A 25,363-nucleotide genomic window follows, 5' to 3' on the forward strand; every position below is an offset into this window, starting at 1 on the left:
TTGGGTGCAACAGCCATTTATGATCCTTGATTAGAGCTAGTCATAATTAGGAGTTTATAAGGTGATTGTTCTATCATGTGTTCTGTATTACTTAGATTCTATTATATAAACAGAAGCTTGTCTTTATAAACCCTATAGTTTTAAAAGCCAAGTGTTGAGTGGGTGAGATGGCTCAGTGGGTACAGGCCCTTGTAGCCAAGATGATCCTCAGACCCACACGATTAAAGGAGAGAGCTGACTCCTGTAAATTACCCTTTGACCTTCACACTCCTCCTCCCCCCCACACACATGAGCACATGAATAAATATCAATCTTAAAATGTTTAAAGCAAGAGTGGAACGTGATCTTCGATTTTTTTTCCTTCTTCTTCCTCCTTCCAGTGCCATCATAGAACACACCAACCGGGTCATCTTCTTAGAAGATGATGATATCGCTGCAGTGGCTGATGGGAAACTCTCCATTCACCGAGTCAAGCGCTCAGCTACTGATGACCCCTCCCGAGCCATCCAGACCTTGCAGATGGAACTGCAGCAAATAATGAAAGGCAGGTGTCCTCCAAGAGTCCCTGTATAGTTGCCTTGGAGAATAGAATATCTCGGGGGCCAGAGATGGAAGGGTTCCTGACTCCCAAAACTTGCAGGGTCTGATGTGTAAATTGGAGATTGTCACTGTGTCTGACCCACTTTCATCTGACTTGTTCCCATAACACCAGACAAGAAGACACCTACAGACACTCTTTAAAACCTTTGGGGTGGGGGGCTTTATGGATACTATTATAACTATGGCATGGCAACATCTTGGCAAAAAGTTACAAAGTTTCACCAGGCATTTCCTGCTTCAGGAAAGCTCTGAAAATGTATCTAAATGAAAGGCGCTTACCTTGTTGATGTTTCTCTGACCAGGTAACTTCAGCGCATTTATGCAGAAGGAGATCTTCGAGCAGCCAGAATCAGTTTTTAATACCATGAGAGGTCGGGTGAATTTTGAGACCAACACAGGTAATCACCATACCCAGTAAGAAGTCCTTGTCTGTGCCCTCCTCCACTGAATGCAGTCAAATGTATTGTGTCATATGTATTCACATTAATTCCCTGCCTCGTGTCTTGCAGTGCTCCTGGGTGGCTTGAAGGACCATTTGAAAGAGATCCGACGATGCCGAAGGCTCATTGTGATTGGCTGTGGAACCAGCTACCATGCCGCTGTGGCTGTAAGTGCAGTATACCAGACCTTGGGTAGTCCTGGGAAATTACCAGCAGTCAAGACGAAAATGCTGGTCGTGATGCTGTCGTGCCCTTGAACTTGAACAGCACCTTGTTCTCCTCCCCATGAACCAGCTTGAGAAGTATACTGAGCCCTTTCTTCTAACAGGATGGCCTGCTGAAGTTCCCACACTACTGGGACAGCCAGGCACTGTGTTACAAACTACCCTTAGACGCCTAGGTGTCCTGTGTCCCTACCAGGCCTATCACTGACTTCAGTCTCCATTCTATTTGGCTTCAGACACGGCAAGTCTTAGAGGAACTGACCGAGCTGCCTGTGATGGTTGAACTTGCCAGTGACTTTCTGGACAGGAACACACCTGTGTTCAGGGATGACGTTTGCTTTTTCATAAGCCAATCAGGTAAGGGAGATGGGCAGCATGGCTGGATTTTCATTGGCTCATCTCCAAACCCTCTTCTCCGTACACCACCCTCTCTCTTCTTCCAGTGAATCCTCTGTGCATCGGCTATGTGACACACATGTTCCCATGCACTGGGTCATTTAAACCCCCAAAGCGTTGGTTACTGGCAACACTATTTGATGTTGTGTGACTTTCTCTGGGGAAGTGTGACCAAACATGTTTTCACCCCACATAGGTACCAGTGACAGACCAAAGAAAAGATTCCACCCAAGGCTAGCTTTTGAGCTCATGAGGTTCCTGAGGATACTCACAGAAGCATGGAAGACTTAAAGGAGCTACCTAGCCCTTCCCCAGCATGGCTAATGCTGCACACAGGGAGTTTCCTCCGTGCCTTAGGAGAAGCTGGCCTGGTCTAAGAGTCTCTGCCCTTTGGCTTCCCCTGCCATTCTAAGCCTCTTAGCACTTCCAAGAACACTTGCCTACATGCTCCTAAATGTTTTCTGTACTTAATTTAGAGGAGAAAAAAAAAATATCAATTCTACTGCTGGGTTGAGAGTCCTATCTTTATAGTCAGCTGGTGGTGGGCTGTGTCCAAGCCCTCTAGGCCAGCTATGTGCAGTGCCCACACTGTCCAGCAGGGGGTAGCATGGAGCGATGTGGTTCTGGTCAAGGGAGGAGTACTTTGCCATAGCTGAGTGAGCCTTTCCCAGATGTCATCTTCACACCAGGTGAAGGCGTGCTCCAGCTGAGCCATGGCCACAGAGTTGCCCCTAGAGATTTAAGAAGGATTTTGAAATGTTTCAATTTTGGTGAATTCCAGAGCTTTGTAAAAATAGGAACATCCATGTAATGAAATATCTACCCTTAGAAATTACCAGCCAAGTCAACCTTGGGTCAGCCATGTGTGCGGTTCACCTGTCTCTGCCTCTGGATCCTAGGGAAGCTGATGTCAACATCATGTCATCTGTCTCCACAGATAATTCAGAGTGTGAGACAACTGAAAATTGACCATACAATTCTAATATCGGGGTGAGGGGGATTTTAATATTGCTTCACCTTGAATTTTTAATACCATTTCCATTTGATGACAAACTGAGGAAAAACTAGTGCAGACACACTCACCATCCTACTGAATAAACTGCCTTTGGGTTGACCTTCCCCTCAGAGCCTAAATGTAGCTCCTGAATGGGTAGGGAAAGTAAAATAAAATAAAGAAGGAAAAATGGGTAGGTTTCATATGAAAACATTATAGGGGCAGTCTGCTAGCCATAATCTGTTTTTTGTTGGGTGTTGTTGTTGTTTTATTAAAGATTTATTTATTTTATATACGTGAGTACACTGTTGCAGCCTTCAGACACACACCAGAAGAGGGCATCAGATCCCATCAGAGCCACCATGTGGTTGCTGGGAATTGAACTCAGAACCTCTGGAAGAGCAGTGCGCTTAAGCGCTGAGCCATCTCTTCATCTGGGCTTTAAAGTGAGATTTAAGTAAACAAGCTACCAAAGTCAGAGATAGAGGCTGACACAGGTAATACCATTCTTCTCCTTTCCACCTGCCTCTCTAACTGATGCTTAGAGTCATCCAGAAGTCTAAAGAGAAAAAGGCAGGGGGAATCAGACCACTTGGAAGCACTTGGTGACACCAGTTTTAGGGGACAGGTCAGGAACTAAGCACAACCAAGGGCATTGGCCATCTGGTTGGAAATTCACCAGATTTCATTTCACGGCCGGCCGGCCTCATATCGCTTTGAGTTTCTTTAAAATTGACAAACAGGGAGTTGGTGCTGGCTTCTGCATAAACCTGTTGGTGTGACCTAATTACAAAAAAATATGTGAGTCCACACTGGGAGGTTGCAAGAAATATTTCCTTCAAATAGATTCTATTTGAGAAGCACCATGTGGCCAGTCTTGCTTTTAGAGGTTTAAACCTCAGCAAATTGTACCCAGCAGCTGCACAGCCTGGATGGGGATATGTTTGTGTTTCTCTGAACTCCTCAGCCTAAAGGGACTAAAGGGACTAAAGGGAAATGAGGACTGAACCCCCGTCCCCCCACGGAGTTGACATGAGGATTCAAGGAAACAGGGGCTAAGAAAGTGCTTGCTATATAAATAGTAAGGAGATTCGGTCTAAGAAACAACAGGAAAGATGCTGAACCAGGCTTTCTTCCCAAAGGCTGGACTGGACTTTGAATTTCCAAGTGGGATGAGAAGGGGTGAATGAGAATGAAGGGAGGAGGGGAGAAGAGGGTGCTTGTAACAGCGGCACTTACAGCATCGCTCGTGTTGCAGGTGAGACTGCAGACACGCTCCTGGCGCTGCGATACTGTAAGGATCGAGGTGCGCTGACCGTGGGCATCACCAACACCGTGGGTAGCTCCATCTCCCGGGAGACTGACTGTGGCGTCCACATCAACGCAGGGCCCGAGATTGGGGTGGCCAGCACCAAGGTACGAGTTGTGTTCTTCAGGGAGGACCTGGGTGGTGGCATGAAGATATGGGTACCCTTGCAATTGTACCTGGCTCTTCTCCACCTCCTCCTCCCTTCTCTTCCTCTCCTCATCTCTTCATTTTGTCATTATATCTTTTTCCTATCTTTTTTTCCTGATGTTCGGTTCTCCTATCTCTTTAAACACTTTGACACAGCTGTCTAAAGTCCCCCTCCTCCTTTGTCCTCAGGCGTACACCAGCCAGTTCATCTCTCTGGTGATGTTTGGTTTGATGATGTCTGAAGATCGAATTTCTCTACAGAACAGGAGACAAGAGATCATCCGTGGCCTCAGATCTTTACCGGGTGAGTCCCAGAATGTGGCGTTTTTTATTTTCAAATCCATTGAGCTCCTCTGGGTCATTCTCTTTCTCCTCTCTATGTAAGGATGCTGTTAATTACTCCCCTCCAGACTCAATGGTAAATCCTAGTCCACAACCCCCCTCCAAACCTGCCCAGCAAATCTTTCTAGGCCAAGATTTAAAGCCTCTGTTGTCAGCAGAGCTCCTCGACCTTTGCATCTGACCTCATCTGGCTCCCTCCTTTCCCGGTTGCCTCAGTGCCTATGTAGCAAGCCGATCTGGCTTCAGTGGCGGATGTTTACCTTAAAACAAACAAAGTTAGTTAAGCTCTTCAAAGGGAACAAACAACAGGGCTTTTTGCCAATAATAATAAAGGTCAACTTTCCAATCATTTAGAATGTCACTAACTTAACCAATTTCCAAATTGGAAGTTTTTTGGGTTTTGTTTTGTTTTGTTTTGTTTTTAACTAAGAAGTTGGCGATTTTAAAGAGGTGATTTTTGTAACTAAATGTGTCCATGTTTAGATTTGTCTAGCTCTGGACCTTTGCAAGGTGTTATCAAATTGAGTGAAAGGGCATTTAAGTGCAAATCAGGTCAAAAAGTAGAGAAACTTTCATGTTTGAGATTCCATACTTGCAACTCCCGGTTTCAAGAAACTATTGCTTCTTGACTGATGCAGAATCTAAGAACATTCTCAACTATTTGAAGACATCTAAAACCTTTTCCTTTTCCAAATATAAATCTTTGTAAGGCTTGGTTACATATTAAATAATAATGACAAAAATCACAATAGGTTAAATGTAGAAGCAGATATGGTATCAACTCTTTTACTAAGAAGTCAGATTCTAAAAAATACATAAAGATTTTGGGCTGATTAGACCACTCAATAGGTAAAGAAAGACACTTCCTGCCCAGTCTAAAGCCACAGTTTGGTCCCCCAAACCCGTGATATAAGAACTGATTCCCGTAAGTTATTCTCCAACTGGCACACGCTTGACATTACACACGTGCGTGCACTCACACATATAAATAATTACAATTTTTTTTTCTTAATTTTCTTTTTATCCCCCTTCCAACCCCCATTGTTTTAATTTGAGACAGCGTTTCTCTGTGTAACAGCCCTGGCTGTCCCGGAATTCACTTTGTAGACCAGGCTAGCCTCAAACTCACAGAGTGCTGGGATGTAGTAATTTTTTAAAGAAATAAGTCCAACAGTACTGAAAGGACCAGAATCAGCACAAACACTCCAAGACCAAGTTCTCAGCACAGAGGAGATTTATTTGTCCCAGAAGGGCAAAGATGCAGGGAATAAGAGACAAAGACAGGAGATACAAGATGAGGGAGAAGGGGAAAGGAACAAGGAAGAAGGAGAAGGGATATTTGCCCTGAGGAACAAAGGACTGCCTCTGGGTGGAAAGGAGACAGACTTGGCCTACAGGGAAAAGGCAGTTTATAAAGGGAAAAATGGGAATTCCCCAATGTTAGGATGAGTAGATTTCTTTTGATGGGGCATGTGAATCAGGGTGGCCGAAGGGGACTTTTGATTGTCGGACTTCATTCAGTACTCTGATAGCTGGGCTGTGGTGGTCAGCCTCAGGGGAAGGAATTGGCTACATAAGGGCATGGAGAGGAATGGGAAGAAGGGCAAGGATTGTCAGAGCCACACGCGTTTGCTGTGCTTCGGCCTGAAAGAGCCATTCAACAACAATCTTCTCACACTTCTATTTTTTTCAGAAATATATCATTATAAGTTTATTATTATTATTGCAATGAATGAATCATCACTTGAAAAGAAGTTTTTAATTAGTGTTCTTTTTTTTTCTTTTTGGGGTGGGGGGGAGACAGGGTTTCACTATGTAACTCTGGCTGTCCTGGAACTCACTAGGTACACCAGGCTGGCCTCGAACTCAGAGATTCACCTGTCTCTGCCTCTTGTGTGCTGGGATTAAAGGCATGTGCTGCCATGCCTGGCTGATTAGTGTTGTTTTCAAATCCAATAAATATTGAGAGCTATAACTCATTAGAACATAGGCTCTTGAGGATAACAAAAATTTGTAAGAGTGTAAGGGAGTCCTGGGACCAGGAAGTTGGATCCCAACCGGTCTGACTTGCCCTGACTTTGCCTTGGGGCCGAGCCCAGGGCAAGGAACTGAGGAGTTCATTTGGAATTTCAGTCCTATGTCTTCTTAGGGGGTGATTTCATCTCGATGGCTCTTGGTTTATTTCCTGTAACATGGAGCTGGAAATGAGAGCTCATAGCCTATCTTATAGATGTTCACAGGCATACTCACATAAACAGGAACTGCCGAGCTGACAAGTTCCTGGACAGTGTCCCAATTATGACAGACCTAAGTTAAAAGCCTGTCTAAATAATGCATGGAAGCAGTCTCGTGAGCAGCCTAAGTTTCTAAACCTTGTTATAGCCGGGGAGTTGCCTTCTGACTATTTGGAAGTCAGAATGACTCGGTTCTGTCCCTTCTCTCTTTGCATTGCTTAGAGCTGATCAAAGAAGTGCTGTCCCTGGATGAGAAGATCCATGACTTGGCCCTGGAGCTCTACACACAAAGGTCTCTCCTCGTGATGGGACGGGGATATAACTATGCCACATGTCTGGAAGGTGCCTTGGTGAGTCCCTCTCTGCCCAGCCTCCATCTCCAGTAGCTGACTGCACAGTCTCCCAGGGCAACACAGGACAGGCTTAGGAGATCCTGAAAGAAGCCAGTGGGAAAGAGGACAGGGCAAAGAGCATTGGAAGGTAGAGGTTTGTAAACCCACTAGACTCCTTCATGAGCCCGTGTTGGGTGTTGACTCTTACTCTGGGGTCACAAAAATGGGTGAAGGAGGTATCTGTCCCCAGGGAGCCCTCAGCCTAATGGGGAAAAGGGGACAAGGCATTATTGGGTGAAGCTCCTTGAAATGTCTGGCATATGACAATTTATTTGTTTAAAAAAAATCTGGTATGTGCTTTATAATCCCAACACTGGGTAGTTAGAGGCAGGAGCATCTCTGGGGCTCACTGGTCAGCCAGTTTGGTTAATTTGGGGAGTACCAGGTTCCAGTGAAAGACCATGTCTCAAAAATGGATGACTCTTGAGGAATGACACCGAGGTGCGCGCATACTCTCTCTCTCTCTCTCTCTCTCTCTCTCTCTCTCTCACTCACTCACAATGACACCTCTCTCTTGAGGAATAACACCTCTCTCTCTCTCTCTCTCTCTCTCTCTCTCTCTCTCTCTCTCTCAGAATAACACCACACACACACACACACACACACACACACACGGGCATGGGCACGCTTGGACAATTACACACAAAGATTGCATAGGGGCACTGAGCCAAATTCAGATCCATTACCACAAGCAACCTATGAGGGAAGAATTTTAGTAGCTGAAAATTCCAACATCTCTATAGATCTTCCTTGTGACCAACAAACTTCCAAAGGGGGCAGAGCTTGTATGGCCACAGCAATGAGCGATTTTTTTTTTCAATGATGACTAGTCATTTTATTCCCTGACAACATATTCCCAGTGTGAGAGAAGCTGATGGGGCTGAGGCGAGGTGTTAGAAGTGTAAGGCTGGCACGGCTGAGTCTAGCCTGGCACACTGCTCACCGTTAGTGTGCTGTTTATAGATCAGAATGCTCATGCAGGGCAAGGGGATCCCATATTCCAGCGAGACAGCACTGGGAACCATAACAGGACTACCAAGCATCCTGGCTCCTCTCCTTATCAAACCCCGTCAAGATGTGAGCAAAGACATCCAGGGAATATTGCAGGTGGTTGTAGTTGAGAGTAAACTGACCACAAGTGCCAACTTTCACCATATGCATTGTATGCATGTTAATTCTTCCCTCGTGTCACTGGCTCATTGTAAAAGCTAAGAACCAAGGCTACTGATGAACCTCAGATACAGGGATACACACAGAGATCAAGGTGTCTGGGACTGGATAGGGTGTTTCCCTGTTGTCTCTGACCATGTCACTCTTCCAGAACCTTTTGTTCAGAGACCTAGAGGCTTTTCCAGGCAGCCTTTTGTATTTTTACTGGAGGCTTCCTTACAGTGGTTTAATTGATTTGGTCATTGGCCTCTGAGGATGAACCTAGCCTTGAGCCAGAATCCACTATGCAAGGATGTGTGAGATCGAAAAGCCCAACCCTCTACACCTGCTTGGCTCTAGATAGTACAGACCTATCCCGTAGCTAACATTAGCAAGGAAAGACACCTCTCACTTTGAACATTGTAAGACTAGGAACTATGTGCTAAGAAGTAGAAGGGACAGACACTAAGCCTGTGAGTCAGTTACTTTCCTCCTTGCCAAGGCAAAATACCTGATAGAAGCACCGTGAAGAAGAGAGGGGCTTGTTTGGGCTCTCAGTATGAGGGTGCAGTCCATCTCAGTAGAGAGGGCAGAGGTGGATGCTGGTCTTCAGCTTACTTTCTGCTTTTTACTCTGTCCAGGACCCCAGCCTTTGGAACAACTTCACCCATACTTAGGGCAGGTCTTCTTTGTGAACCCAATCTAAAAACTGTCTCACACACATGCCCAGGAGGTTGTGTGTGTGTGTGTGTGTGTGTGTGTGTGTGTGTGTGTGTGTGTGTGTAATTTTAAATCCCACCAAGTTGACTATAAAGATCAGCATTGGTTCATTTTACATCAGTCAGTCCCCGCACTGTGAACTCAGCTCACTTGCAAGAGTCTGACTCCTGCCTGAGGAACAGAGGGCCAGGCGTACAGGGGCACAGAAGAGGCACAGACTGGGCAGGGTGAACTTTCAGCCTCTTGACAGTTCTGCTCTCTGGCTGTGGGGGTCAGCTGCGGCAGCCGAGCGTTGCTGATGAAAGATTCACATTCAACCGTGTCTCCAAGTTGGTCTTTGAGGGAAGAAAGGAGTGTTTAGGGCTGCTGCTGGCACAAGTCAATGGCCCCTGTGTGGTCACTTGGAGGCCAGCACTCCAGCTGTCTGTGGTCTCCAAGGAGGAGCCTCGCTCCTCACGGGGTGTGCCTGACCCAAATAACTAACTAGCTCTAGACACGTGGAGGAATATTTTCTTTAACGTTCTCATCAGTGCATTGGTGAAGACTTCGTGGCGAATGAGCGAAAGTGTATGTACCTGAACGAGGGGGAAAATATCAAATAATAGCCCACAGTATGGGGATTTACTAGATAGGTCAATCTAAGCAACTGTTTTAGATGTGACTAAGGATCTAAAATTGGGAGAATGGTTAACCAGCTAATTGAACAAGGACATATCTAAGCAGAATACAATGCCACCATTATCTATGGTAACCAGGAAGACCATGTGACTTGCAAAGGGGTTGGATGGGTGGCTGTGCACTGGACTGAAGAGAGCTGTCACCACTGTTGGGCCTGGGGGCTGCAAGGTTACTATCTGGGTTTGTTCATGCTCTGGTCAGCAGCCCATCCTCTCTCCTGGCCCGGAGCATCCCTGGCTGCTGTTGACCCATCTATATATGCCCCTGTCTGCCCTGAGACCTTCAGCTCTTACCCTCTGAGTACCCCCTCTCCCAGTTTCCTTCTGTCCCTCTGTCTCTCTGTCTTCTCTGTTGCAGCCCCCACCTCCCCAGCATGACACTGATCCCAACTTGTGTCTCCCTAGAAAATTAAGGAGATAACCTACATGCATTCAGAAGGTATCCTAGCCGGAGAGCTGAAGCACGGGCCCCTTGCTCTCGTCGACAAGCAGATGCCAGTCATCATGGTCATCATGAAGGATCCTTGCTTTGCCAAGTGCCAGAATGCCCTGCAGCAGGTCACTGCCCGCCAGGTGAGGGCTCTCCAAGAGACTGATGTCCCTGCTCTCCTGTTCCATACCACACGTGCCCATCTCAGCCAGGGCCGTCATCCCTGGCTGCTGTCTGTGGGTGTGACCACACTCTGTCCTGTCCCCTTCTGTTTACATTTATCTTTTAATGTGGAGGAGGGGCAGGTATGTGCCATGGCAGATGCGTGGAGGTCAGAGGACAACTTGCAGGAGTGAGTTCTCTCCTCTTACTTATCATGTGGGTTCTGGGGCTGGACGTCAGGTCTTCAGGCTTGTTGGCAGAGATATATCCACTAAGTCATCTCACTGGCCTATTGGGTCCTTTTGAATACCATGCAAATTTGACAGGGAACTAGTGAGCCTGAGGTCATATCCTCTAGCTCCTTAGTGAGAGCCAGTGACCAGTCTCTCTGAGCTGCCCCGACCCTAGGGCTGGAGACAGAGGAGGTGCTTCTAAGGCAGCATCCTGGGGGAGGAGTTTCCTCCAGGGTTGCTGTAATATAATTTTAATGCTAACTTTGCAGAGTTAAATCTGTCCTCAGAGAGTAAGTACACATTTCTTCCTAAGACTGACCCACATATTAGGAACTAAGGAGCATCCGTGCCTCAGACTGGTTGCAAATTTGGAGGCTCCCGAACCCCTCATGTTCAGAACTCTCTGGAACAACTCACAGAACCTAGGAGAGTGCCGTGTCTACTATTAAAGTATTACAGTGGATTCACATTAGGGCCTGCCCCAGAGGACAGAGCCATAGTGCGAAGTTCAAGATGTCCTTACAGTGAGTGCCCCTCCAGGTACATTGATGTCTGTCACCAGAGAGCTCCCTTGAGTTCCTTCAAGGTTTTCTTTTCTTTTTCTTTTTTCCCCCCCGAGACAGAGTTTCTCTATATAGCCTTGGTTGTCTTGGAACTCACTCTGTAGACCAGGCTGGCCTCGAACTCAGAAATCCGCCTGTCTCTGCCTCCCAAGTGCTGGGATTAAAGGTGTGCGCCACCACTGCCCAGCAAGACTTTCTTTGTGTTTTCATTACAAAGACACGATGACTAAATCATTGACCATGTGATAGAACTTGCTCTACAACCCTGCTTCTGTTCTTGGTGACTCAAAGCTTCAACTTTCTTTTTTTTGTTGTTGTTGGTTTTTGGTTTTTGTTTTGTTTTGTTTTTGTTTTTGTTTTTTTCTGAGACAGGGTTTCTCTGTATAGCCTTGGCCTTCCTGGAGCTCACTCTGTAGGCCAGAACTCAGGCCTTGAACTCAGAAATTCGCCTGCCTCTGCCTCCCAAGTGCTGGGATTAAAGGTGTGTGCCACCACTGCCCGGCTTAAGCTTCAACTTTCTAATCACAGTTTATCTATCGAACATAGTCAGTCCCCCATCCTGAGACTGCGTTATCTCGTTAGCAATAAACTCAAGTACAGCTCAAGGGGTCCAGTGTGAACAATGACACTTCTAATCCCTCAAAGTCCAAAGGTAGGTTAACTCTCTCCCAGGAACTAACCAGCCAGATCAATTATTCTCTGGCCTCATGGAGATAGGAGGGCAGAGACCACTTAGATTCATGAAGTCACAGTTAGACGAATTTCAGGAAGGTGCTTAAGCCAGCCACTGCCACATAGATCTCAGCGCTGTGGTTAGAGAGCTAGTATAAAGTATAAAGTTGTGTCGTTTCCTACTGAAATCCCTCTCAAAGCTTCCCATCAGACTATAGTGACCTCTCTCCCATTCTGCATAATGGAACCGCTGAGTTCCAGGTATTCTACCTGCCCTAATCCTCATTCATGCCAAGCTCAATAGCTTCATTAACCAATGTAAAGAGCTACCTGGCTCTTTATACATAGCCAAGGCTGGCTTGAACTTGCTATGTAGACCAGGCTTGCTTGGCTCTGCCCTCCCAAACTTTCCTAGTTACTTCTCAGTTGTTAAAAGCCTTGATAAAAGCAATTTAAGGATCTATTTGGGTTCATGGTTCAAGGATATAGCCCGTCAGGGTAGCAGGAGTTTGAGGAAGCAGGTAATCAGACTGATATTCTGGTCCTCAGTTTACCTTCTCCTTTCTATGCAGTCTAGGATCCAAGCCAAGGGAATGGTGCCGCCCACTTTCAGAATGTGTTGTCCCATCTCAATTGACATAAACTAGATAATCCCACACAGATGTGCTTGGAGACCTGTCTCCTAGGTGATTCTAGATCTGGTCAAGTTGACAGTCAGTGTTAACAGCATATAAACCTTATCACTTTCACTGTTTCATTGCCCCCGTGGCATTTACCCAGAATTCACCTTTGCTCATGATTCTATTTTCATGGATTGTGAAGAGTTAGGAGTAGGTCAGGTCAAGGCATTTGTGAAGCTGGTCAACAAATGGATGCAGAATGATGGTGCAAGGTGCAGTCACCTGACCAGGAGAGGGGAAGAAAGACACCAAGAAGCACACCTGTCCTTTACACGTGGCATACACATGACCTCACTGATAATGTCACCACGATAGCAGTGCTGACTCCAGAAAATTCCAGAAGCTATACTCGGTGCAGGAGAGGGTTTGCTTCTTTCAGAAACACGGTACTTTATGATCCCCTTTCTCTGCTTTAGGGTCGCCCAATCATACTGTGTTCCAAGGATGACACCGAGAGCTCCAAGTTTGCATATAAAACCATTGAACTTCCCCACACAGTGGACTGTCTCCAGGGTATCCTGAGCGTGATTCCACTCCAGCTTCTGTCCTTCCACCTGGCTGTCCTCCGAGGTTATGATGTAAGTCTAAAGTTTGCATAAGCACAGCAAAGGGTTGAAACAGAAAGCTAAAGGTTCTTTCTTACCGATGCATTGTAGTTTTTTAAGGAGTTTGTACATAGTTATGGGCTCAGGGTACCATTTCAATGCACAGATATGTCGTTGTGCTGTTTGTAATGGACAAGTTGCTTTTTTTGTTTTTTTTTTTTAAACACTTATTTGGATTAAAATGCTTATTGGAGCAATGATATCATTTAAAGTAACTTTCATTTTAAGGTTGTTTAGGTTCCCTAAGAGCTGGCAAAACAAACAAACAAACAAATAAATAATAAATAAATAAATTCTCAAGGCAGGTGTGGTGAAACACACTTAGAAGCCAGCATTCAGGGGCTGAGGCAGGCAAATTACACATGTGAGGCAGCCTGTGCTACAAAGAGAGACCCAGATACAAACAAACAAACAAACAAACAAACACTACTGTTATCAAAGTTAAGATTCTGTTTCTTCCTTGTATTGTTATACTAAATTTTTTTTCATCTTTATGAACGTGTTAGGTGCAACGTTCAATTGTTGTATAGTATTCCTTTAAAATCTTTTTATTTTTACATTTTTACTTATATGCCTGTACTTGTATCTATGCAGCTCTATGCTACACATACATAGTTTCCCCCAGAAGCCCCTGGGGGTCGGATTAGTTCAGATCCCCCTGGCACTAATGTTGTAGGTGGTTGTGAGCCAGTGCTGTGGGTGTTGGGAGTCTAGCTCAGATACTCAGGTAGAGCAAAGCACTCTTACTGAGACAGCTCTGGGGCCGCCGCCATTCCAAGCTCTTAACATGGTTTTACTGAATAGTTACTAACGAGGCTGCTGTTTCCAATTTTTCATTTGTATGAATAACATCACAGTGAACAAGTTTGAAGGCACATCATTGTCCCACATTTAAGATCTATCACTGTGGAGAAAATGATTTGACATTTGGAGACTGCTAACATCCAGATGACACCTCAGAAAAGAAATGATTTATCTCACCAACAAATGTGTAAGAAAAAATTCACTGTGCTAAAACAAACAAACAAACAAAAAAACAAGCACAAAACAAAACAAAACTATGCTACAATTTTATTTTGAGAAGCTTATAAAACTATAACAATCTGAAGAACACTATCCCAGACACACCTAAGTGTATATCATCCGAATTCGTACCTGATAACTTTTTGTTGTATTTGTTTCAGTTTTTTCTTAACATATAAATAAAACATCTTCTTGCAGATCAGTGAAAACCCACTCTCTTACCCATTTCCAATCATATTTCCTTCCCAGTCTGTACTCTAAATAACAGTCTTGTGAAATTCATGTACATTCCTCCAAAAACATGATTTTTTTTCATTAATTAATTTTTCTGGCGCTGGTGTTCAAACAAAGGTCTTAAACATGTGCTATGCAGACACTCTGTGAGTTACACCCCAATCCTAATGTTTGTTTGTTCTTTTCATTTTCTTTTTATGATGCTTTGTTCTTTGGTTTGGCTTGGTTTTTCAAGACAGGGTTTCTCTGTATACACCCTGGGCTGTCCTGGCTCTCTAGACCAGGCTGGCCTCAAACCTCACATAGACCAGGCTGGCCTCAAACCTCACAGAGGTCCATCTGCTTCTGCCTCCTGAGTGCTGGGATTAAAGGTGTGCTCCACCTCCACTCATCGAAGCTTTATTCTTAATTGTATATATGTCTGTGTGGTTTTGTGTACATGAGTACCTGAGTGCAGAAACAGCATGGTACTGGCACCTGTGAGATACTCAACAAATTGCTATGTGGTAGAGGCTGGCCTTGAACTTCTAATCCTCCGGCTGTCCAGGTTTGTATCTCTCTGTGCCTGCTTTATGGGGTGCTGGAGATGGAACCCATGGCTCTGCATGCTAAGCAAGGACCTCATGTGAGCATCATCCTTTACCCTCCTGTCTTTCTTTTTAGGTTGACTTCCCCAGAAACCTAGCCAAGTCTGTCACTGTGGAATGAGAACAGGACTTCTATCACAAGACTGTCGTCACCTGCAGTCTGATTCAAGACCTGAACCAACTGCCAAGATGCCACACGGGAAAGGAAGTGGGCCTCCGTGGGCCCCTCATGCTTCCAGTAGAGCTTGACAGCTTTGACGTGCCTTGTACCCAAAGTGCTTTGCTTACAGCAAATGCTGTTTCTCTGTGTCCTGACGTCACTGAGAAGGGATTGTTTACACATGGGGATCAGAGCAGACTTTCCACTACTGTGCAATAGAGATACCGCTCTCTTCAGAGTAACTGTGAACCTTTTTTTAACCAACACTAGCTAGTTTTAAAAGTCGAAATATTTATAATGACGATTGTATAGCTTTTAAGTTATTTTTCTAATGTGTGGCTTTCTGTAGCCATGGTAACGCCCTAGCCCATGCCTCTGGACTACCCAGAGTGCTGTCTCTGGACACACTCGTGCAGGTGTCATTCATCTCGGTTTGGGGCACTGGCATGAGCCCTTTGTCTCCTTTCTCTTTGTTCTCCCTCCACAAGCTGCTCCTGATTCCTGTCCCCTGAAATCAACGCGTCCCCTCTCCCCTCTCCCTATGTTTCCTTTGAGCCCAGTTAAAGTCTCTCCTCCTTTCAATATTCTCAGATGGACTCAAATTCCTTAGCTCTCTGACTTCTGCTTAATCAGATTATGGTTTTTTTCTTAAGCCCAGGCAGCACTTTGGTCCCGGCTCCCTGTTCATAGTAAACCAGCCTGAGATGCCCCACACAAGAGGGCGGTTTCGTGGGGCTGCCCTGCTCTATTTAAAAGCGTGCACAATCAATGTACTATGCAATTTTACAATAAAGACAGTGCAACTTTTTTTTTCCGACTTGTTTGAATTTAGTTAACCTCCTTTTCCTTACATCTGAGGGTCTGAGCAGTGTCTGGAGGGGGCATTCTCATCGTTAGTGATGCAGTTTAGATAGCAGTTGGATGTGTCTCTCCCCTCCACCTCCCCCCATGGTTCATTAGTGTGTTGAATTTAATCCTCGTTGGGAGGTATTTTCCATTGCTCTAGAGGCTGAGAAATCCAAGATCAAGACACTAGCTGTTTTGATATGTGGGAGAGTTTGCTTTTTTTGTCCCTACCAGAAAGCCTTTGTACTTTCTCACTGTGGAAGAGGCAAGTGAGCTCCTAGAGCTTCTTTTAAAAAGCACGGATTCCACCAGGTGTGGTGGCACATGCACAGATCTCTGAGTTCAAGGCCAACCTGGCCTACAAAATGCATTCTAGAACAGCTAGACCTACATAGAAAAACCCTGTCTTGAAAACCAACCCCCCCTCCCACTCCCCCCCCCCACTCCCCTCCCCCCCCACCAAAAGGCACTGGTTCCCATCCGTTCTGTAAAGGCCTGACTATTGTGTATATGCATGTTTGTATGTGTGTGGGAGCATATGCCTGTACAGTGGTTGACCCTGGGTGTCTTTCTGAATTGCTCTGCACTTGGCTGAGGTGGGATTTCCTCTCTGAGCCCACAGTTGGCTGGTTTGGCTAGTGTAGTTGGCTAGTATGTCCCATCTCTCCTTCCTTAGTGCCGGGATCGCAGGCAGATCACCACACCATCCTGGCTTCTATATGGGTGCTCTGTATCCAAAGGTTGGCTCTCCATACTTGCTCAGCAAGTGCTGGACCCACTGTGTCACCTCCACAGCCCAGATCCCACTTTCATTACCATCACATGGGGGCTAGGGATATAAACAGATTGGGGGAGAAATACAAATCCAATAGACCATGGCGAGAGGTGATTTGGGGGAACCTAATAGATCAAGAAACTATTGCTTATACTTTGATGAAGGTTTACCCAATAAGGAATTTTAAGTCAGAAAAAAAAATTAGAACTGTCCATTCTCTTGTTCTTTGTGTTGTTATTAAGTCCAGAAATCTCCCTAATATGTCTTTGTCGGTGACTTTTTTATTCTCTTTTGGCTTCTTCTGTCCTCAGATACTGCAGTGTTATATAGCCTTGAGTCTCTTTGATAGATGTTAACCTCGGTCAAGATATGCGCACCCTTTAGGTTTGGGAGAGTATTTAATTTTAGGTGTATGCACGCATGTATATGTGTGCACCTCTTGCATACTTGGTGCCTGTGATGTCCCGAAGAGGGTATCAGATCCCCTGTAACTGGAGTTAAAGACGGTTATGTGTGTGGGTACAGGGAATCAAACCCAAGTCCTCTGGAAGAGGATGCAGCACTCTTAACCACTGAGCCATCTCTGCAGCCCCAGAGTTCTAAGAAATCTTGAATTATGTTGTTACAGAGTTCTGTTTCCTCTCCTCTGGCCTCTCTGAACTAAAAATGCCTGCATCAGAGCTTGAAGCTATTTGATGGGCTGAGTCTAAGCACTCTCCCGTATCAACAATCTTGTCTTTTAGTTCAACTAGTTAGGAAATGTGTTCAATCTTCTCTCCCTAACTGTCTCTACTACCCTATCCACAACCAACCTATCCACTAGGAATGTATGCCTATGTATTAAGGAACATAGGTAGGATTTTGTAGAACACCCACCAGTTCATTGTCTGAGTTTTCCTCATGGTTAGGATGGGTTTATGGCCCTGGGGGAGAAAGAGAAATATTCTCATCACCTCCCTTCAAGGATACACACCACTAACACCACGAACCATGTCAGTGTTTTGTTTCTGTTTTGTTTCCTTTCATAATATTTCATTTTCCAAGTGTTATTCCCCTTCCCGATTTCCCCTCCACAAACCCCCCATCCCCAGCTTCCTTGCTTCTTCTTCTTCTTTTTTTTTTAAACTTAGCTGATTGTTTTTGCTTGATATTTTCTTTATTTACATTTCAAATGTTTTCCCCTTTCCAGGTCTCCCCTTCAGAAACCCCCTACATCATTGCCCCCTCCCCTGCCTCTATGATGGTGCCCCCCCCCACCAACTCCCATCCTCCCTCCCTGGCATTCCCCTACACTGGGGGAGTTATGTCATTGTTAACTGTCGGTGTTAACCTTGGTCTGAGATTAATCCACCTGAGGCAGTCAGTGCCAGATTTTGCCCTCTGCCAAGGTTCTGTGTCAGGTGCTATTTGCTGAGAGTCTAACTAAGCCTGATGGGAGCTGTTTGAGTTGGCCTCTGCACTTCTGACACACCCCCAACATTCTGGGTCTGTCTGTGTATCTTGTAAGTACTTCCTGATTCATATCACAGTAAACTCCAGATCCTCCTTGTACATTTCCTGACCTACTGGATCTCTAGTGACTTCTGGTTCCTTCAGTCAGAGAACACAAAGACTAGTCTTAGAAACACAAAGATCTGTGCTCTTTCTGTTACTGGGGTGTGATTACCTGTAGGCTACCTCACCTGAGAGCAAGGTCATGTATGAATATGCAGACTAGCTTCTGAAGGGCTGCTCTTGTCTCAAGGGTGCGATATATTTTCAGTCCCTCTAAAGCCAAAAATAATATTTTTTTTTTCTTTTGGAATTTATCTTCTGCTGAGTCTCTGTGTAGTAAGACTCAGTTTTCTGTTTGCCCGTATTAATCTTTTTTCCATATGACCTTGGACTGTCTTATCCAGGTTCAAGGCCAGTTGATCACAAGTTCTGCGTATATATCTGTTAACATGGGCATTCACTGCTAGAAAACCCTTGGTGATGTGGAGTGTCATAATGTCAATGTGTTCAGAGAGCTTGATAGACTTTCAAAAAAACCTATCTGGTCTTTAGGCTGGAAATTAAGGCTCAGCCAGAGGCTGGCACTCTGGAAGATGCCTAGAAAAAGGCCCACTGAGGGCCACAACATTCAGTTTCCAGTTATACAGTCCTGATCATCTACCTCCATTCAGCACAAGCCCCCCATGTCACCTCTACACCCTCCAGATATCAGAGAATATGTCCCTTCATTACCACCACTTCCAGCTAGTTCAGTCCACTCTCTTCAGGTGGTATCAGGTGAGCCTGGGTCTAACGAAGTTGACTGGCATGTATGTAGAAACTACAAGAAAGGCTCATCACTGAGTCTTGGAGTTTTCAAGACAGAGGGTCCTTGCTCTTGAATGCTGGAGCAACAGCACGGACAGGTAGCAGGCACCCCAAGGCAAGAGAGAGAGAGAGAGAGAAAGAGAGAGAGAGAGAGAGAGAGAGAGAGAGAGAGAGAGAGAGACCCAGAGAAGAACAAGATGTGATGAGAGTAAACCCCTGACTTCTCCAGCCCTGGCTCCTGAGCAAGCTGGTTCCCTGAGGCTGGCTCCATCCTTTTCACCACAGTGCACAGCACAAGAACTTCCCAGAGCAAGTCTTCCTGTGGGTCTGATGCAATGTGAGTGGCCCCAGGGCTATCGTGAGGTAAGAAGAGGTAAAAGGTTATTTCAGCTGTGGTGTTTAGAGGTGAGGCCTTACAGAAATGATCAGGATCAGATGTCATTAGGATTAGGGTAGGCTTCTGGAGGTTTTATGAGGAAAACCACCAGACATTCACACATATACACAGTTCACAGACTTTGTCTCAACTGCCCAGAGACTTTGCCAGCAAGAAAGCCATAACTGGATAAGATTTCTCAACCCTGTACTTCCAACCACACACCAAAACAAACCTCTTTGTGTGTGTGTGCCTGTGTGTGTGTATTTATGTGAGTTTGTGTTTGTGTATGTGTGCGTTTGTGTAGCTTGTGTGTGTGTGTGTGTGCTCGCGATCTTCAGATGCCATGCATTTTGTATTTTTGAGACAAAGTCTTTTGTTGGGACCTCAGGATCACAATTAAGGTAGATTGGCTGGCCACTGAACCACAAATTTGCCTGTCTCTGCCTCCTTAGGTCTTAGAAGCACATGTCTAACTTTTAAAATGGGGGTCTAGAGGACTAAGCTCTGGTCTGTCTTTGAATTATCACTCACTCCCCTTCCCTTTTTCCTTTTACTTGCTGTTGTTGGGGTTTCTAGTTCAGTTTTGTCTTATGGTCCTGGGGTCTGCACCAGAGCCTTTCACCTGCTATGTGCTGCTCATTCTTATCATTGTGGTAAAGAAGCTGACAGGAACAAATGAGGAGAGAGTTTCCTTTGGACGTGGGTTCAGAGACTCACTCCATCCTGGCAGGGAGGACGGATAGGGAGGAGCAGGGCAGTGCACATCACAGCTGTTAGGAAGCAGAGAGAGGGAACGCCCACACTGTGGCTTACCCTGCCTTTCCTCATTTACTCCATGGGGCCCCAACCTATTTAGTAGCATGCACACTCAGGGTGGGTGCTCTCCCCTTAGCTAGTCTCTGGCAACAGCTCCAGAGCCCCAGAGCCACATCTGGATGTGCATTTTACCAACTTCCCACTCAGGTCTCAATCTCTTGACATTCATGATAGAAATGAACCATTACTGTAGGCAAGTGCTCTACTACTGAGCTAAGTCCTTGATCCTGGCTCTCTTTATAAAGTGGCCTGCCTCTGATATTTCATGTAAACACACACACACACACACACACACAGAGAGAGAGAGAGAGAGAGAGAGAGAGAGAGAGAGAGAGAGAGAAACACAGAGAGAGACAGAGAGACAGACAATACTTGTCCCCATTGGTTTATGTCCAGTTGTTTTCCTCTACAGAACACATTGGATTCTTCAGTTAGATTCCTCAGCAGTGGTAGCAGTAGGGGAGAAGAGAAGAAATGTTTGAAAAGAGTAGAAACGGAGAACAGGGAGACAGAGCAGCATCCCCAACAGGCAAGAATTGCTGTCTTTACTACTTCCTACAGAATTAGGCCCAGAGGAGCTAATCCCTTGCCCAAGGGAGTATTGCTGATAAGTAGAATTCAATTGGAACACAGACCAAGGAAGAGCTTGCATAGAAGCAGGCCTCTGACAAATTCTTGTTATCCTAGCACCCCAAGCCCAGGACTCATGCCTCCTGATGCTTGCGTGGTATGTACAGTGGACTTTCAGCTCAATCCAAAATTGCTGTACTATTTTGCAAAATATACCCACCAGCCGAGCATGAGTTCCACCTGCTTCATGTCACCGTCAACACTTGATATTAAGTTTTAGTGCATGATTCCTACTGGTTATGTAGTGATAGCTCATTGCAGATTGATTTATATCCCCCTACAGTCTTGAAGCAATTTAAAAATCAATTCTTTCCTCTTGGCACCTGCTACCATAGATAGCCCCAACCCATGCTTCAGTTTCTCAAAATGGCCTTTGCTGTAGCTCTCAACTGGTCTTGTCGTCTTAGCCCGCCATTCTTCAAATCTTACAAGTCTTAGTGAGCTTTCTAAAATGCACGTTGAATCACATCACTTAGCTCCTTGCTTACCACCCGTAACGGCTGCCCTTTACCTTACAGCCAGATTTCCAGCCTATCATGCTGCAAAGACAGATAGGTAAGGGCCACAGGAAGAATAGGGTGAAGGAAAACTGGGGCTTTACCTGTAGGGGTATCTTCCACCCAGTTTCTCAGGACCACAGCCCTTTGTGAAGAGAACCCAACAATGGAGTTGTTGCTTTTGTTTTGGAATCCCTTTCAGTTTTAAATGATGAAGAGGTGGCACAAAAGCAACCATTTACCCATTTGTCTAAATAAGGCAGAGCAATAAACAAGGCGGCCTATGTGCCCATCAGCCCATGGTCACCAACGCCACTCTGTCCCCAAAGGCCGCATCACTCCAATCTCCTTACCTACCACTCCTGCCAGTACAGGTGGCTGTGGTTCTGTGGACACAGCACACATGCCCCTCCCCGTTCTGAGTCCCTCCTCCTTCTGAGCACTTGGCCCAAATGTGTTTCAAAGTCTCAGACCCAGCCCTTTGCTTTGTTTTCCAGCCTCGGTAAGAACTTCCTTCTGCCAAAAGTTCTTCCACTGTTCCTCCCAGCCCGGCCACTGTGACCAGGCGTCAGTGTCCATGTATGGAGCCCACGACACAACACACTGTTGGCGGGATCTTTGCACTTAGAGGCTTCGCCCAGGATTCTGTGCACTCATTCAAAGCACGGACTCCCGCCATTCCACCCCACCCTGTCATTTCACCTCAGTATGTTCACCATTATTTTGAAAAAAAAAAGAACAAAGAGCAGCGTCTGTAGAAAAAAACAGAATCTGAATGGGAAACTTACTGGGTAAACATACCCATGATGATTTGTGGTTACTTACTTTGCATTGAGTTGGCTATAACACCAGTCTTGGATGTCTAGGGATTCTAATCTGAGGGGAAGCACTCATTAGTGTTCTTCAGGGAAACTGCAACAATGGTAGCCAGGCTGTGCTGGTTTTTAATAATGCCAACTGCTGGCTCTGTTTTCTTTGGAGCTTCTAAAGCAGTGACGGGAAGAGCCGAGGTGAGGACAGGTGTGGACAGAAGCTCACAAAAAGAACCTTTCTCAAAGCAGCACACTCAGGAACTAGGAGAATTTTGAGCAGGAATAAACCATACTCCCCCTGGTGGCCAGCATGGGGGTGGCCAAAGGAGGACTCTGCTAGTTGGGCTTGGTCAACTCGATTTAGTCCTATCTGGGAAGAGAGACTTTTAACTGAGACAATGCCTCCCTAAGATTGGTCTGTAATAAAGTTTGTGGGGACATTTTCTTCACAAATGATTGATGTGGGAGGGCCTAGCACACTGGAGGCAGTTCCATCCCTGACCTAGTGAGCTGCGTTCCCCCACTTCCTCTGCTTTGGTTCCTGCCTTGAGTTTCCTACTTCCTTTAACGATGGAGTGTGACCTCAGAGTTCTAATCCAAAATAAACCCTCTCCTCCCCGAAGTGCTTTCTGGTCATTGTGCCTTGTCACACCAATATAAAAGCAGAATAGGACAGAGACACTGTGATTGTCTGGATCCCCTTCTCGACCCTACTGCTCCTCTGAGCCTCCACCACCCTAGTTCAGTGCTTGAAACCAGAGTCACAGCTCTCTTCAAATTCTGCGGAGATTCATGGGGCCTCCTAGTCTCTTGATCTTCCTATACGCAGAGTCCTTCTCCCTGGCTCCTCCTTGGCATCTTGTGACTACAGCTCTACCACCATAGACACCACTTGTCAACTACTGTCTCCATTTTTCCAATCCCTTATTGACCAGTCCTCAGCCTAACCTGTTCGTAGCTTCCCTCAGTGTGTTCAACGTCCCTGTCTCACTTGCAGCCTCTCTATCAAAACACAGAGTAGTCAGAATCCCAAATTCTGAGTTTTCCAAACATCTGATTCACCTCAGACCTTCTGGAACCTACTTGAGAGCCAGAGGTCTGCAGAAGCGTCAACAAAAGCAGCAGTGTTAAAGACCCACTGTCTAGAAGCCCTTCAGCACTGGACGGACACCCTCCTCACCCCTCTACACCAAAGCAGAAACTTGTCTCTTATAAGAGGCCTCTTTAGGCTATACCCGTCACTGACTCATCAGGGTCATGGTCACCGTCTCCCCAACCCCCACCTTCTGGACATCTGGCCGCACCCCTGTTATGATCCCATTCAGTGTGGCATCTGCCTTAGTGAAAAACAAACCCCAAGGCCCCGCGGCTTGTCCTGGTTCTTCCTCCGGGGCCGTTGTACTCCAGGTTCCCAGGCTTCAAGTCCTTGATCATGCCCAGAACTCTTGTCTAACCCGGCTGTCTTTAGTCCTTTTCCAAGTCGCCTCTCCATTTGCACCTGCTACAACCGAGGCCTGACAATGGCTCCTACACTGTAGTCGCAAAGTCACGCCTCGCCCCTCCCCGGCTCTGGCTCCCCTTGGCCCACCCTCTCCGGCGCATGCGGGTCTCCTGGCCCTGGAGGGCGGGCTCAGGAGACGGTCCTAGCTTGACCTGGATCCCTAACTCTGTGCACACTGGCGGACGCTCTTCCAGCAAGCAGACGGTCAGACGGCGAGCCGCCTAGGGGGCGCCACTCTGCACTAGGGCATCCAGAGCGCGCCACTGGCCCCGCCCACACCCAGCCTCCAGCCACGCCCGTACTGCCCAGCCTTGCCCACCCCCAGTCTCAATTGGTCCCGCCTGTCTGGATATCCTAGTTCTGATTGGCTGGCCTAAGAATCCGTCAGACTGAGCGCCGCGGCGGCGGCGGCGGCGGTGGCAGCAGCGGAGCAGAAGGGAACCGGACCGGAAGGGTCGCAGCGCCCCGCGCCCCTCACACCCACTGCGACGGCGACGGGGCGGAGCAGAGCGGGGCGGGGCGACCGGGTCCAGGTCGTGGAGCTGGGTGCCGCCAGAACGCATCGCCGCCAGCGTGCCCTCCCTCTGCCTCCGGCGCGGCGGCGCGGAGCCGAGGTGAGCCGGGCGGGCGGCTAGGCCTGGCGGGGCTGCTCGGGCCACGCAGGGCCTGGGGTGCGGGGCTCAGGGGGTGGACTGCTCGGTACTGCCCGGCTATCCACGGTTCCGCGGTCGTTCTCTCCCGCCTGGTGTGTGCAGCCCCAGGGCTGCAGGCCGGCTGTCTGGCCGGGCCCCAGCAGACCTGCCCGCAGGGATCTGTGGGCGCCTTTCCTCCAGCTGTGAGGCACGTCGCTGCACCCCGCTGCATGCCCTGGAGCCTGAGCTCTGGTCCCCGCGACCTTGGCGGTGACTGCGACCCTCACTGGCCCTCTGCTTTCCCCTCGGGAGTAATGGTAGAATGTCTAGGGTTTGGTCGGGGTTGTTAACGGGCAGTGTAACTGTCTCAAAGCGTTAGGGCAGAGAAGCCTAAGGCGCACATTTGAGAGCATCTGAGTGGGTAAATAAATGCTCCCTTGCTGATGTGAGTGTCGTAGGAACTCCCCCTCATCCGCTTAGAGTCCTCCCCCACTTCTGCCCCCCCTCCCGAGCCTTGTCATTCATCTTCAGTGCCCAGCAAAGCCAGAGTGGGCCCTGCCCACCTCCTCCGCCACTCCTTCCCCTCTTAACAGAAGCAGATCTCTGCTCTCCTATCCTAAGCTCACCTGCCTTGGGCATGCCAAAATCATTTATTTACCTCAGGACCTTTGCACTTCGATTTCTCTATGTTCAGAGTTGTCTATAAGATTTTTACCCAGCTGTCTTCTCTCACATCGCTTCCTCCTGTGGTTCAGTGTCTTGTTATAGGCGAGGCCTACCTAGCTTGACCACCCTTTTCCCTCGCTTAGTCATTCTCGCTCATCAGTTTCTTTAATTTTCCATCCAGTACCTACTCTGGATTGATGCTATCTGATTTATTGCCCCGTCCTTTTTGTATAGCATGGTGAGTACAGGTAGTTGTTTCATCTGTAAAGTCAGATCAGTGAATGAACAGTAAGACCATCCCTGCCTATTATTATCTCTGCTTTGTCCATTTTGTTGGTGACTTTAACTTGTGAAACTTGTAAGCAAACAGACGCTGATTCTCACTTTGTGAAATATTTTCATGTTTTTAATCTCTTTCTAGTAGCTGTCAGAACAATTTGTGATAAAAAAAATACGTTTTGGTAAGAGTTTTGCTCTGGCTTCCTTCCACACATTCAGGAGTTATCTACTGGATTCTGTATTATCTAGGTCATGC

At 46.7% G+C, this 25,363-nt stretch overlaps 2 protein-coding genes and 1 long non-coding RNA gene across 11 annotated transcripts in view; 2 read left to right on the forward strand and 1 right to left on the reverse strand.

Annotated features, from left to right (window-relative positions):
• Gfpt2 (glutamine fructose-6-phosphate transaminase 2) overlaps window positions 1-15,789 on the forward strand; it is a 44,466-nt gene extending 28,677 nt beyond the window's left edge. Inside the window, exons 10-19 of the mRNA NM_013529.3 lie at window positions 381-544; window positions 903-998; window positions 1,110-1,207; window positions 1,501-1,621; window positions 3,913-4,070; window positions 4,300-4,414; window positions 6,909-7,036; window positions 10,030-10,197; window positions 12,781-12,942; window positions 14,890-15,789. Coding sequence (NP_038557.1) covers window positions 381-544; window positions 903-998; window positions 1,110-1,207; window positions 1,501-1,621; window positions 3,913-4,070; window positions 4,300-4,414; window positions 6,909-7,036; window positions 10,030-10,197; window positions 12,781-12,942; window positions 14,890-14,934 — 1,255 coding nt within the window. The 3' untranslated portion in view covers window positions 14,935-15,789. The remainder of the gene's footprint in view (window positions 1-380; window positions 545-902; window positions 999-1,109; window positions 1,208-1,500; window positions 1,622-3,912; window positions 4,071-4,299; window positions 4,415-6,908; window positions 7,037-10,029; window positions 10,198-12,780; window positions 12,943-14,889) is intronic.
• Window positions 1-23,466, reverse strand: part of Gm36507 — a 56,862-nt gene extending 33,396 nt beyond the window's left edge. Inside the window, exons 1-3 of one of the 2 annotated variants that reach the window (XR_003949545.1) lie at window positions 23,384-23,466; window positions 3,894-4,097; window positions 880-2,391 (exon numbers count right to left, since the gene is read on the reverse strand). This is a non-coding gene — a long non-coding RNA (predicted gene, 36507). Of the gene's footprint in view, window positions 1-879; window positions 2,392-3,893; window positions 4,098-23,383 lie in introns of those variants that run through there. The other variant, XR_388617.3, reaches the window with a different exon arrangement.
• A 430-nt stretch (window positions 23,467-23,896) lies between these two features.
• Mapk9 (mitogen-activated protein kinase 9) overlaps window positions 23,897-25,363 on the forward strand; it is a 39,694-nt gene continuing 38,227 nt past the window's right edge. For 4 of the 8 annotated variants that reach the window (NM_016961.3, NM_001163671.1, NM_001163672.1 and 1 more), the window contains exon 1: window positions 23,920-24,144. The gene's annotated coding sequence lies outside the window, so the exon portion shown is untranslated. Of the gene's footprint in view, window positions 24,145-25,363 lie in introns of all 8 variants that reach the window. The other 4 variants (XM_017314563.2, XM_030246022.1, XM_017314562.2 and 1 more) reach the window with 2 other exon arrangements.

Source organism: Mus musculus, chromosome 11, assembly GCF_000001635.26.
Source record: "Mus musculus strain C57BL/6J chromosome 11, GRCm38.p6 C57BL/6J".
NCBI classification, from domain to species: Eukaryota; Metazoa; Chordata; class Mammalia; order Rodentia; family Muridae; genus Mus; species Mus musculus.